A 14,813-nucleotide genomic window follows, 5' to 3' on the forward strand; every position below is an offset into this window, starting at 1 on the left:
ACGCGTACACGAAACAAAGCTGTCTTGCTTGAGAAGCTCCGACAGAAGTTCCTGTTTATCTATCTGCGTCAAACTAGTTAGTTGTGGGACATTTGCATGATGTAACTAAAGGTTAGCACATCTCAAACAATTCTGTGTCTGTCATAAAATTTGCTCCTTAGAATTGCGCCGGTGTAAGCAGAAAAGCACACGTTTCATTTAGCGACAGTGATGTCAGTGGGACTTTAAGCGAAATGTTATCTCTGAAAAGGGAAACGCCAGCACGTATGCGTAATTAAGATTTTTTTCTAACATCATGTAACGTTGGGTACACTTTGCGCAAAGATAAATTGAAAAATCTTTTGTCTCGAGAAAACTCTTCTTTATCGAGATATCGAACGTAAAGTATCTGAGATTTGATTTCTTCGTCAAGTAGTATGCACAGCGTGATTTATTTTAATCTCTTTAGCCAACCGTTGCTACGACTATGTAGTAGTATTTGGTACTTATTATTAGGTGCACAGCGTATATTTAAATTGATAATCGTGTTGGAGTAAATATTTTTCTAATTACATTAATACTATAGTTTTGCCTATCTGGGTGAAACATTTCTTCAGTTTTAAACAAAAAATAATGAAGGGAAAGGGAAAATATATTTTAGATTAAAAAGGTTTTGTTTAACTTAAGTTTTAAAAACAAAAGAAGTATTAAATATTTATAAGGTGATCCAATAGATAAGGAAGTAAACTGAAAATATTACTGCGCGTAATCCACAGATACACCATAAATACTTACATACAGATACACCTAAATAATTACAATATAAATATGTGAATATAATATTCACAATATTCAATTCATTGGTCCAACAAAGCCAGTCATAAATGTAAAATATTAATAAAAAAGGAAGCTTTCAAAAATGAATTTTTATAATGATATTCTAAGAATACCAAATCTTCCAAACGTTTTTAAATCACAGGGCGATAGACTGTTCTTCAGAAGAATATTCTAGGTGCACCAAATTTTGTTACAATGCATGAAAGAAGAAAACGTAATCATTGACATAAATTTTAATTTTCCAGATGTTATCTCACCACATTAATCGTTTACTAGAACTTCTATTGTACAGTATAATTAATACAATATAAAATTCTTAAGGAGACGGTATCATCGGTTTCCGTTATAGAAAATTAGTCAAAGAATTTTTCCGCCGACTGCACAGAGAGCGCAGGAACCACGGGGATAAAGAAATGAATTATTCACTTTACATGATAAACATGAAGGCGGAGGGTCTTTATTTCGTGATATCCGGTGAATTATTCATGCATCTCGGATGTGTGTCACGGTAGACTAGCATTTCGGCGTGTGAGATGCATATAATCGAAACTGCAGTTTTTCGTTTTAAACTTATGCCCAAGGCTGTGTACGGTAAACGAAAACATGGTAGCTAACGATATTTATTACCTACGATGATCGAGGCTGTTGTCTCAGCCGGCGGGCCAAAACTCGATCATCAGCTACGTAACAGCAATAATCGATCGCATACTTACGTCTCGGTGCCGTTGCAGCTGCTGTTATTCAGATGATTGATGGACGTCGGTGTGTGCAGGTGCGATTGGTCGCGCGAGGGCGTCAGTGTATCTGTATGCAGCTTGAATCTGCCCCACAGATGGTCTCCCTTCTCTGACTTACGGCCTAGGTCGAAATCAGTCGCCTCATAGTTCATGTACGCCCCCTGAAGCGAAATAAGATATACAGGTTTTTATCGGGCGAGGTACTTTCGTTGCATTTTTACAGTACGACGGAGTAATACTTTAAATTTCGAAAGTAAATGAAAAGATGTGGTAGAACTTTTTCTTGGTGACGTCTTGTGGTTTAACATGTTTAAGGGGGGAAATACCTTTAGAACCTTAAAAAATCGCAATATTTTTTTTTTGTAGGATGTTAGTATAACGTCTTAAGAGTATGGTGCCAAAATTTTAAAGCGAAATTCGTAGCCCTTCTGATGCTATCGGGACTCATAGGCGGTAGCCCACCGCAGGTATATATTCACGCGCTCGAAGCGGAGGATCCGCCTTTTATAATTCCCTCCTTTCAATCATTGTAAACATGTTACTTTACATTGTTTGCGTTATACAAGAAAAATTAGCATACAGCCGGCTTCGAAATATTAAAAAAACAAAAAACCTCGGTGGAAAAGGCAAGCTGACTGATGCGCTTATCAGGAAACTCACCGCATACTACGGCTTAGCCATACGAAGAAATATTCATAGTGTGGAAAATATGAAGGAAGTTATAATGGCCTCGTATTATCACTTATGCTCCACCAAAGAAAATCCAAGGCACGAATACTGCCCGGTAGGAAATGACAGCTGGTGCAAGTGGCAGAAAGCTGTAGCAACAGGAGCAAATTTGGACCTTATAGAACATCCTGCACCACTGCATCCAGACGTGCAGAAGCACATCCTACCAATTTACGAAGATTTATCTGAAGAGAATCTACTTGACAGGTGCTTGGGCGGACATACTCAGAACAATAACGAGAGTTTCAGCTCAACTGTTTAGCGCTTCGCTCCAAAGCACCTGCACTCAGGAATAAAAATTATTGAAATTGCAGCATATTTGGCAGCTGGCTTATTTAACGAAGGATATGCTTCAGTTTTAAGAACTATGAGTGCTTTGAATACTGTAATTGGAAAACAAGCAAAAACGTACGCCGACAAAATCGACGAATAGAGAGTAATTCGACAGGAGCGACGCACCTCATTAACTACCAAAGAGGCTCGAAAAGCAAGAAGTGAGCAACATATGGAGGAAAATCAGCTCTATGAGGAAACAGAAGGAATATTGTATGGTGCAGGAATCGCAGACTAGCTGCTAAGTCACTGAAATTATTGAATTATCACTTATCGAAACTTTGAACGTGTTTATCTCAAAACTACATTTTCGAAATCGGTGGAATCAATAACTCAAAAACTACTCAATTAATCTTGCTGAAATTTTGCACACATATCTATAACACTATTGTCTTCTATATGAACCTAGAGATATGAAATAAATTGTAAATAAAAGTATCTTTTTATAGCAAAATATAGCGAAAATTTCATGTAAAATTCAAAGTTTCTGTTTAAAAGCTTGCCATTTTTTCAATTTTCAATATTTTTCGCTTTCTTTAGGTTCATCTACAAACTGTAAATGTTAGTTATCGAAATATGTCTTGCTGGTTTGTTTCAAATCAATGTAGCCAATGCTAGAGCTTACACCATTTAATAAGTCGCACCACAATCTTCCCGAAAAACAGGGACATAACTCCGCTATTTTTAAATATTTTGAAAAACAAAAAATACGTTGTAATAGAGAAAGAATAGAATAAATGATAACCAAAGTTTCAAAAATGTAAAACAATCCTTTCCTTTACAAAAAAATTCATAAAGATCAGCTCGTTTTCATCCGTCTAAAGGTATTTCCCCCCTTAAGTAATAGAAACTATAGAAAAATAGAAAGTGGAAATAGAAAGTTTTATAGAGAAATGGCAAATGTAAATGCTATACGTCTCTCACGTTAGTTCCATCGACCACCAAGTTAAACGTTCACAGGGGCAAGGGGACGCATGGCCATTATTCATGCGCGTCAATAACAAAGGACGGAAACGAGGCCGAATATGACGGAGTGAGACGGAACTATAGAGAATTTTGTTTTCTAGAAAAATTTAAGGATAACTGAGAACTCTTTAACAGTTTGAGAACCAAGCGGCGCGATCGCGTTTCTCCGTTACAATGTCTAAAAGTGCCACCCTATCAGTTTGTAGAATCAAATTAAATTTATTTATTTGTTTTCCTTTTGATTACTTATTTTTATTTTTGTTATTACCTGCTTAGAAGTAGAGAAACGAAACGATCATGCTATTTACAATATTTTTATGTGAAAATTAGAAAAGCGTAATTCAGTTTTCGCTGATAATAAATTCACAATAATAGAACATTATGTATAATAATATGCATATTATTTCTATGGAAATGTGTAACATATATGTATATCATTAAGCAGTTGATAAAAATTAATATTAATTATACTTTGACCTTTACAAATGAAAATCGCGTAAGTAGAGTCTGCCGGTGAAAGAATAGCTGGTATAAGTTTTAGAAATACATATTTATTTCACATAGCCAGACATTTCAGAAAACAAAAGTACATTTTATTCGTTGTTATTAAATTGAGAGCGCACATAAATAGTCTTTTAATTTCATGTGAAAAAAGTCTTTATAAATCGAGGGCCAGGTGTATTCTTTTCAATTCTATAATACAAAATGAACGAGATCTGTGATATCTCTTTCATTCGCGATTCGAAATCGGTAAATTATTCCGTTGAACGCTGCATCTAGATTTACGACGAATGCGTCAGCTACATTTACCACATTCATTATACCGCGGGACGAGTTTTTATTCGATTCGCGGTGGCTCGACACGGGGCCCCGTGTTATCATTGTCACTAAGAGTGGTACGATTAAAAAGTTTGGATCGCCGTAATTGAATACCGCTGTTAGTAACGTAAGAATAAGAATCATAGTTCGCATCGGAATGGGTTTGTTTAAGAGAAAGGTCCGTGCGGTTGTGCCAGGAAGTTGATACGGACAATTTATTTGATTAAGGTACAGTCCCTTCGTTTTATTTCTCTCGCTTGAAAAAATTGTTCTTTTGTGCGTTCAGGCTGTTCAGTCTCTTTTCCTTTTACTTTCTGCCTGTCAGAATAAGAAAATTTTATCTTTTCACGGTGGTACGGATGAACTTTTACTTAATACTGCTTTTTGCCCTTCGCATTCTTTTTCGGAAAATAAACAAGTCAATGAAGGATACCATGAAAAATATAATTCCTCGTGGGTAGAATGGAAGAAGTACGCTAATGGATAGAAAAAAAGGAAGAAATATTGATATGATGATGCGAAACGGAAAAAGACCTAGATAAGCGTATGATTAATGACTTATATTTCTGTGAGTTCTGGATGTTATAAACCTGTAAAGTATACCATAACTGTAACTGCACGAAGCGCGATAAATTATTCGAAGTGAACGTATATTAGAGCTTCTTTCGTGCAATGTGTTATTAAAATATTGGGTCATTCCATAAATAATGCGGTTTTTATATTTCTTTTGCTTTTAAAAATGAAGATAAACGAAAATTTTGTTTAATGTAATTATTAATGTGTAGAGAGAGAATTTACAAATAACGAAGAAGAATATGTTTTAGGTCAAAAACAGTTTTGTCTATCTTTAATTTTAAAAAATAAAAGAAATATAGAAAACCGCGTTATTTATGGGATCATCGAATATATAACATGTTGGTATACGTGTATTATTAATTTGCAAATATAAATCGAATAGTTTCTATTGTTTTATAAGTTGGGATTTCCTTTTAGTGATACTGATATTTGAACTTTCTATTTGAAATAAAAGTCACAAATCAAAAAGAATAAGATTATTTGAAGATAAGAATGCGTTCGAATAAGCTTCAGAACTTTATTTTTGGAAAGAAGTTATTTCTAAATTGTGATTCGGCTAAATATTTAAACGATAATATTAAGGGATAAATGATTGTAATTTTAGAATCACGTATTTTTATGCATCGTAGAGAAAAGTATTTTTATTACTCTGGTTAAATCGAATAATAAACCCGAAACCCAAAACAGCGAACATTAAAATATTTCATTTCATCATTGCTCAAGTATATTGTTACTCGGATAATGTTAACTGAAATAATGTAACAAAAAAATGAACAATAAGGTAATAACTTTCTTTAAATAGTACTTAGTATATCATTGACTTTGAAATCATTGAATAAAACTGATTAAGTAGTATAAAGTAATATTATTGAGCACAAACAAATCTGATTGTAAAAGTTTTTGGAATTTTTCAAATAATTTATTTCAGAATTCGTAAAACACATTTTTAGAGTATTTTGAGTATTTAAGTACAATTTAAACGTAGCACCAATTTTTTTAATCGCGTTTCCTTTCTGTAATTATTATATTTAGTTACTCTCTTTGATCATTCATTCATTTACGCGACGTAATTTGGAACGTTCTGATCGGTGCAGCACTGTGCAATTAAGAATTGAGACCACCATTATGACCTTTCGTAGAATATTCTGCCTTCCGTTTACGTTTTATATTGAACTAAAAAAATAATACTCAAATATTAGTATTAATAGAAATAATTACTCTATTGTAATTACATGCAGTGAAATAAATTAACTTTTAATCGTTTTACATTATTCAGGGAACGCATATGTTTCTTGTCGAATTAGCTTTTCATAATTTTCTTGATTACTTTCACTTCAACCTCACTTTCAATTTTCTGTTCAATTAGTCTTACGTTTTAGTTTTTTAAGTTGCCTATAACTGGTAGACATGAATAGGAAATCATTTGATACAGTATCTAGAAATTATGGATTAAAGTTGTAAATAAGAGAAAATGATTTGGGAAAAAATTTTATAATATTACTTACAGGTTATTTATAGTTGAGAAAATAATAATTTATAATTCGAACACAATACTGACTGCTGTAGAATATTGAAAAATGGTTTACGATAATAAGATCTCAGTACCAAATTTCATAGTTTTATCAAACTACTTCATAATTTTCCTATCTGACACCATTACAAAGAAATGTAATTTTCTTATTCTTGTTACCATTGTTAATATATTTTGCATTATATACGTATGTAAGACTTTCATTTCTAAAAAGATAAATAAAATGTATACATACATGTTTCTAATAGTTAGTACTATACATTATGACTGATTATTATTTTGTATCATTATTTATTTGTCAATGAAATAATGCGTCTTAGGTTGCAGAACTAAATTTGTTTTTCTAATATTTAATTGTACAGTGATCATTCTCAATATTAAAAGCTTTATTTTTCTTCGCGATCAATTAAAACAATTTTCAATTTTTGTTTCGTGAATATTTATAATAATTACGAATTTATATTGAATAAAGTTTAAAAAAGGATATTAAACCTAAGAATTTTAATTTGTATCTGCTTACGACACGCCTTACCTAAAATCGTCTGTAGGATACAGTTTTTTCCTTGGGCGTTACAACTTCTACTAATGCAGGCATCACATTAGCATAAATACAACAGTGAACAATATGCTTTCTTCTTATTATACCCTGCGGTATACCGTTGAAACCATTATGAATGAAAAGAATTCGTATGTATTTTCCCAGGGAATAGGTAAAAATAACGTAGCTGCAATAAAATTAAGTTCGTTCGTCCTGTTTTTTAAAAGTATACAAAGGAAGAAAATATTCCTATTAAATGTACTCATAAAAATAAAAATTTTCCACTCTATTACTGAAATATATTTCATATGTTGTTAATGATAGCTAGTAAAAATTGCTTAGAATTTTGCTGAACTATGACGAATGTAGTTGAAAGATCAAAATACTAATAATACTATAATTAAAGTAATGTGCTTCATTTAAATGCTGGTTATTAAATCATAGTTCAATCATTTGCAATTTGTATAATGTTGGCTATAAAAGATACGCTTGTTTACATATATACACAGAGTCTTGTAGTAATGTGGGAGTTTTGGAGTATTTCTTACGTAAATGTATATCAAGAAGTTCCTCAGCATTTTGCATATCGATTTATTATGTTCAGAATTTTTAAGAATCCTTTCACATGCTTCGTTTAATTACGTACAATTGTTTTATATCCCCAAAATTAATAATACGATTTTTTAAATTCACAATTATTTTAAATATATTTACATTATGAACAATATAACTGTTTCTTTAGTTTGTCATTTTTTTAAACATTGAACATTAAAAATATTAACTACCGAATTTTTTAAACTTTTAAGAACTCTTTCAATAAAAATCTGAATCATGCACCGAAATCTTAAATACTAGGAAAAAACCATATATCAATCTCTTATTATTTTAGTGAATAAATTATATATTTGCAGCTTGAGATTTTAGATATAAAAGCTTGAAATCATCATTACGACAGCATTTGACTATGAAAGGTTAACAAACACAACAAGAAGTAGGAAAAGAGTAATTACAAAACTGACCTGTTGTTGCGTGGGTGTGTGGCGATTCATGCATTTGCAGCTTAAAGCGGAAGTGGAACCCCCCGTGACACGGTCTCTCACACCACCGCCGCCACTCGATATAATCACTCCTGGAAAATTAAATCAAGATATTTTCATCAGTCAGGTTGATTATTTCTTCCTGTGCTTTTAACGAGTACGAGAATTTAATAACCCGAAATCGATCGAATCGTTGTCAGATGTATAACGTGTAAAAGGTATCGATCATCATTAAATGAAATATAGAAGACAGAGATCAATGTCGAGTATCGAATTCCAGAGTTTGATGGATGATGTAGTAATCAATAGCACTTCCATGTGAAATGGATGACGTGGATTATAATAACAATGGGTTAATTATGTTTGTAGCTTTCGGGATCAAGAGAATAATAGTGCTGGATAGTAAATATACAAATTTCTTTATATTAAGCTATGTGTATTCTACATTATAAAGTGTTGTCATGATCGATTACTAAAAATGGTCTGATAGCATTAAACCAAACGCTGTTAAGCATTTGGATTAATCAAATTTCTGTTTAAATAAATACATACATAATACAATTTATAATAGAATTTATGTATTTTACTTCGCTGATGTTAGTAGAAATTCATAACACTTTAATTACACGATTAACGCATTTACGATAAAGATTGAAATTATTTCATAAGGATTTAAAACCATTTTTTTGTTCATACGTATTACAGCATAAAAACATCACCTATCACGTGGTTGACCAGTGATGAGTGTAACGGTGTTTATCGTTCTGTATTATTCTTGAATTTCATTGTATTTGCACTTATATTAATTTATGTTTGAAAGCAATATAGATCTTTATAAGACCGTTACAGGTTGAATTCATTAGTTTAAACTATTTAAATCATTCCAGCATACTATATGTGAATAAAGTAAGTATATGGAATAATGTTTCTGTAAACAAATTCACAGGTCAGCAAAGTGTTAAAACTTTAAATATAAATGTAAATGGATTCTAAAAATGTTTTCCACAAGTTCTCGCTTATCTCTGCATCACATTTAGATACGAATAATTTTAAATGTCTGTGAGCAATTAAGATATTGCTCCGCTTTGAAAGGCACACGGCGTAAAGAATCGTTTGAGCATGCGATTATCGATCGAAATTAAGATAATTCTGTGTTTCTTGATAACGTTTCTCCTCATTTATGAATTACAGTTTGTTCTCCAGAAATTTGGCTAGAAAAAAGGTAATGAAAAATTGTAAGAAAGCATTATTAACATTTTAGATGTTATGGGTTTAAAATAATATTTAATATTAGACTATAAAAGTGAATAAAATGAATTATTGTTAGAATCGTTGGAGTTTAAATATCTTTGTTGATCTATAGAATAATTAGATTTGGCAACTGTAGCATATTTTATATGATAGTTATTGCAACAACATTTTATCCCACTTTTATTTTCGATTACTTTTACATATGATAATAATATTATAAGTACTTTGATAATAAATAATCTGGATTATAAGGAAACATTAAAATTATTACTCTAAAATACTTTTGAAAAATTCCGATTTGAAGAATGTACGTTAAAGAATATATAGTTAAATAAAGTCCAACAGGAGACATATATAAAAATATTGTATATAATTTTAAATGTCACTGTATTGAAAATACACTAATAAATAAATAGAAAACTGTTATTTAATATTATGCATAGTAATAATTCTCTGCTTTAGATAAAAAATGTCTCACGTATTATGTTGTAACCCCAAATTGTTTTAATTTGTGCAATGAATGTTTATTGTAATTGTTGTATTGTTCATCAATTTAAAATTCGCGATTATATATTTCAATAAATTCTTTTATTCACAACTATTTAATCTTTTAGTATTATTTAATTTTCAGTCACTGATATATTTATGTTTAACGACAATTTATTGAATTATTATTTCTATGAAGTATTTGTACAAATAAATTATACATTTATTTTGTGGAACGATTTACTGTTGCCAACTTTTCAAAAACTTATATAAGAGTGAAGATTATCCACGTGTATTCCCTACCATGTTTTACTTATAAACATAATTAACTCCAGAAGTACATTGTGGGCTCGTTAACAACTCCACGAAATTTAATCTTGTCTGCAGACGTGCAAATGGACATTAGAATATTAAGTTTTTGCTTGACTTACGAAATAACAGGAAAACAAGGTTTGTACGCGCTTTGATTAATACAATAATTAATTAAATTACATTGTACGGTTACTTGATGCATTTAAAGAAAATTATGTGATACGTTTATAAAATTGATAAACAATTAATTTACAAATGTTAAGATATTACAAGATTACATTTTTAATATGCGAATATACCAAATATTTGAATATGTTAATATATAAGAACGTTTCCTTTCTAATAAGTTATAAATGTAAAATTGTTTGATGTGCTGTAAGAATATTTGATCTAATACTTTCAAAGTATTTAAAGTATTATTTTTAAATAAATTTGTCAAAGTGAAACTGTTAGTACTGCAAAAGAACTTGCATAGATAGCTACTGTTAATTACATCAATTTTCTTGAATCTCAGGAGAAATTAACTCGCTTTACTTGGAAATTGAACGATTCATTTGTTTGTTTCAAATGAAGTTACATTAAATTTATAAACTTAATATAAAGTAGTACCTTCTCGCTACATGATATGTCTTTTCTGTACATTTGGGATGTATGATTCATGAATTATTATTCATATGGCTTCACAGAAGTATAGAAATTATATTTCGACAATATACAACATAACACATTTTACATTTGAAGACTATACACGCATTATATAGAATTTACAGAAATGCATATGATAGTAGAGAGAAGAAAATATTGGAAGCAGATTTTATACTTTCCTCCACTTTCAATCTAAAATTTGGAACAGCGAAATTGGATAAAGGAGACGTGACCAAATAAAAGTTTTACATTGACGAGTGTAACCTTCGACTCGAAATCACAGCTAATTAGTTTTACATTATTTCACAATAATTTCAGGTGTACAAAATTATGTAGATCATTCGAGAAGTTACTGAAGATAATTTTTCGTAATAATGTTGAAGAAAAAGGAAAAATACGTTGAAAGCTATGGAAAAATCGCAATGCTCAAGGGAATGGTTTATGTTAGAAACGTCGTCCCCCGTATTTTGACTGTGTGCTTGCGTACGTGTGTCCGACGTTCAGCAAACTGAGTTTTTTACATTGCGCCCGAAAATTGTACCTTCAATTTTCAACTCGTAATATCTTGGAGACGAAATCTTGACTTGCAAAATAGTAAAAAGGTGTAGAGAAAATATCTTGTATATATTTTCCGGTTCACTAAATTCGATTTTGAAATAGAAGTTTGTTTATTGATTATCAATAAATTGTTAGTAACTTGTTGTTATATTAATAATGATATATCCAGAACATTATTAAAATATTGTTAAGACAATTAGAACTGATGAGTGTATTATACAGATTTATTTATTCGTATTTAAACTTATCATAGAAAGCATTTTGGTCTATTTTAAAACAATTTTGTACATCTTAGAAAATAATTTTCATAGTATTTAAAATCATATACTTCAATAGTTTATTACTTACTGTTAATCAAATTCTTAGTGAAATATGACATATTGTAATTCAACAGTAATGGCAATATGGACTAGTTGATAAAAAGGCAAAGTAACAAAAATCTATAATATTATATTTTATTAACTATTATATTCTGTAAAAAAATCTTGAAATATTTTCTCATGAAACTAATAATATCCAAATAATTACAAAATAAGCCATAATTAACGAATATAATAACAATAAATACGAAAAGTAAGCGATAAACATATTAATTATTTTCAACTATTTAGGGAACGAAGCTTCATACGAAAAAATTTCTTCCTGTATTTTTCAATTACTTCTGCTTACAGAATCATCTATTAATCAATTTCACTTTTCGATTCTGTAAAAGGTATAGATTCATTTGTATCCATATAAGTATTCACTCCTGACGTACCGATAAAAGAAGACAAAGAAAACAAAGGTTTTAAATTTACTGAATTTTTTATCCTTTAACAAGGTAGCGGGTCTAATTATTTTCACAGGATGCAAGAAACATTTCCCAAGAGATATATTGCCGGAGATTTTTCTGCTTTCAACGCTTCAGCGATAAATGCCTTGGCGCGGATGCTATTTCCCTTTCATAAAGTCTTGCGAACTTTAAATATGTTTTTACAGTGAACAAATCCAGCGGAAGGTTTAGTGTGGACATACACTTAGAATAGAAGGAAATACAACAGAAATTAAATTAAAATTACTATTTAATTGTAGTGCAAAATAGAATGTTTCATCGTTCGATTATTTTAGAATTATAAATTAGAATTTAATAAACTGGTTTTTGGTTCGCATCGTCTCATCAAAATATCTCGTTAATGCTTTTAAAACTGCACACCATTCCTATATACAAGGTATCGGAAATTCGTATTTCCTCGGCGCGTTCTCTCGGTAGCGAGTGAGTTCTTTAAAGGTAGGTAGTATTCACTTCCGAAGTTTTCCGATGAGAGTATCATATTTCCAATATCCGGCTCACCGCAACCTCTCTTGATCCAGAAGTCTGCCATCCGTTTCAGACAAACTTATTTTCGTACTGACTAAGTGCTTTCGCAGCTGAAAGAACTGCTATCAGCGAAATGAGCAAATTAATAATATACAGTCGCAAATTCTTTGCAAAAGGGAATTGTCATGAAATTTTTTGGTTTAAATTCAAGATATTGAAACTGAAGGGTTGAAAATATGAGACGACTTTCATATACCTTTAATATATAATGTGCTTAAAAAGTTTGAGGAATCTGTTTATAATTATTTTATTATAAGTGCTGCAAATATTTACAATCTTTTTCAAACTACACTCCTTCAGATTGCACATATTTCTAAAATCTTTTCTTCTTTTTTTAAATATATTCAATATTGGAATTTAATATAGTACCTCCTCCTTTTTTTATAATTTTCCGTATAGTAAAATGTCAACTTTTCAATTCTCCTTCTAATACGTTGATAACAAACACGCATTCATCAAAACTCCTATATAATCGAAATATTTTTCTTAATAAAGCATAAAATAAAAAGTCAAGATTCTTCATAGCGATTGTTCTACTAGCCTTGCATATTGTACACCCAATAGAATTCGGTTCGTTTGATACAACACGAAGAAAAATAAATTTTTAAGTTTATGTTAAAAATGGTGTCACTCAAATTCGGATGTCGTGACAGGCAAAGTGTTAAGCCCTTGGCTTAAAACGTCGCGTGAGACTCGTGAGGAAGATTTTAAAAAGAATTTAACAAACATAAATATTTCCCGATTCTTTTGAATTCAAATTAAATCTTATTCATTTGTTATTAATTACTATACTTTACAGCAAATATAGACATAAGACAAGCCTAGAATTTTTCTCTTTTTCCAGTAATTCATTAATGACAAGATAGTTGTATCGATCACAGTTGAGAAAAAGAAACGGGGTTGATGTGGAAAAAGTGACAATTCTATTGGGGCAAAATATGGCGAATACGGTGGAAATGGACCACGAAGAGTGATTGTTTAGCAAAAAAAAATAGGCTTGGTTAATAACGATAACTAAATTGAACGGAGCACATACGTGATGCCGTTTGGTGACTGCAGAGTGTCCTATTTTAATCTATGATTGTGATTATTCCCGAAATTGTTCGTTATTTAAAAAATGTTTCAAGTGCAGTCTTTCTATTTTTATGAATTTTCGCGATAGATATGTTACTTTCTTTTATAGAGAATGACTTAGAGTATCAATCGATGCAAAGCAAATTAAACGATTATATTTGAAAAGATTTTAGTTACCTCCATATCACATACATACGTCTATTTAGATACGAACTAAGTATACCATATTATTGTTCTCTGGAAACAGAAATAATTGCATTTCAAACATTTTTTAAGTAATGAATAGTTCCAGAGATAATTATATTTATAGATTAAAATGGGACGCTCGGTACATTGCATACGTTGAAAAAGCCGGTTTCCAAGCTCCAGAGTCTAGATTATCACATTGTACGTTTTATACGAATAGTGTCTGAACCTTCTGAACACACTTTTGAATAATGTGCTTTATACTCTTTGTAATATGTATTGTATTTCCTTTGTGTTTGATTTTGTTTCGAGTTAGTAGCTGTTCCAACACAAATACCCATTGTTTTTGGTAATTTTAATCCAATGAGATACATGACCTGAAGGAACTCAAATTCGCTATTATTGAGATAACACGGTCGAACTACATAGTAGTAGCACTTTCAATACTGCAATACTAGTTCATTAATACGGTATTATTCCTTTTTTAGCAAATGTTTTTCTTTAGAATTCTGTTGTTGAATTTAAGACTGTTCGACGTGTTATAAATTAAATGTTTATCAATGGGAGCACTAAATAATTAACGATAATAAAAAATTCGTAGAAGTTAAAGTATTTAGAATTAGCAATTGTTTATTAACACGTTCCATGCCATTATGAATTTCAGTTATATTTCGCTTCTAAAGTATATCTATTTTTTTAATAATATATTAAGTTGTATTTAAGTTTTTGGTGACTTTTATATATATATATTGATATCGTTTCTTTATATTTATACTGCTTTGTGACGTGTAAATACCACTATCCGTGGCGGCTACTTATCCCATAAAAATATTTTCTAGTAACAATTACCATGTACCATATG

The 14,813-nt window shown here is 30.6% G+C and overlaps 1 protein-coding gene and 1 pseudogene across 10 annotated transcripts in view; one reads left to right on the plus strand and one right to left on the minus strand.

Moving 5' to 3' along the window:
• The window catches only part of LOC116426438 (cyclic nucleotide-gated channel alpha-3), a 295,515-nt gene that overhangs the window by 126,153 nt on the left and 154,549 nt on the right, over positions 1-14,813 (minus strand). For all 10 annotated transcript variants that reach the window (XM_076369709.1, XM_076369712.1, XM_076369708.1 and 7 more), the window contains 2 exons: positions 8,065-8,174; positions 1,530-1,714 (listed from right to left, as the gene is read on the minus strand). In XM_076369709.1, coding sequence (XP_076225824.1) covers positions 1,530-1,714; positions 8,065-8,174 — 295 coding nt within the window. The remainder of the gene's footprint in view (positions 1-1,529; positions 1,715-8,064; positions 8,175-14,813) is intronic.
• LOC116426437 (uncharacterized) lies at positions 2,263-2,853 on the plus strand (annotated as a pseudogene).

This window comes from Nomia melanderi, chromosome 8, assembly GCF_051020985.1.
Source record: "Nomia melanderi isolate GNS246 chromosome 8, iyNomMela1, whole genome shotgun sequence".
NCBI classification, from domain to species: Eukaryota; Metazoa; Arthropoda; class Insecta; order Hymenoptera; family Halictidae; genus Nomia; species Nomia melanderi.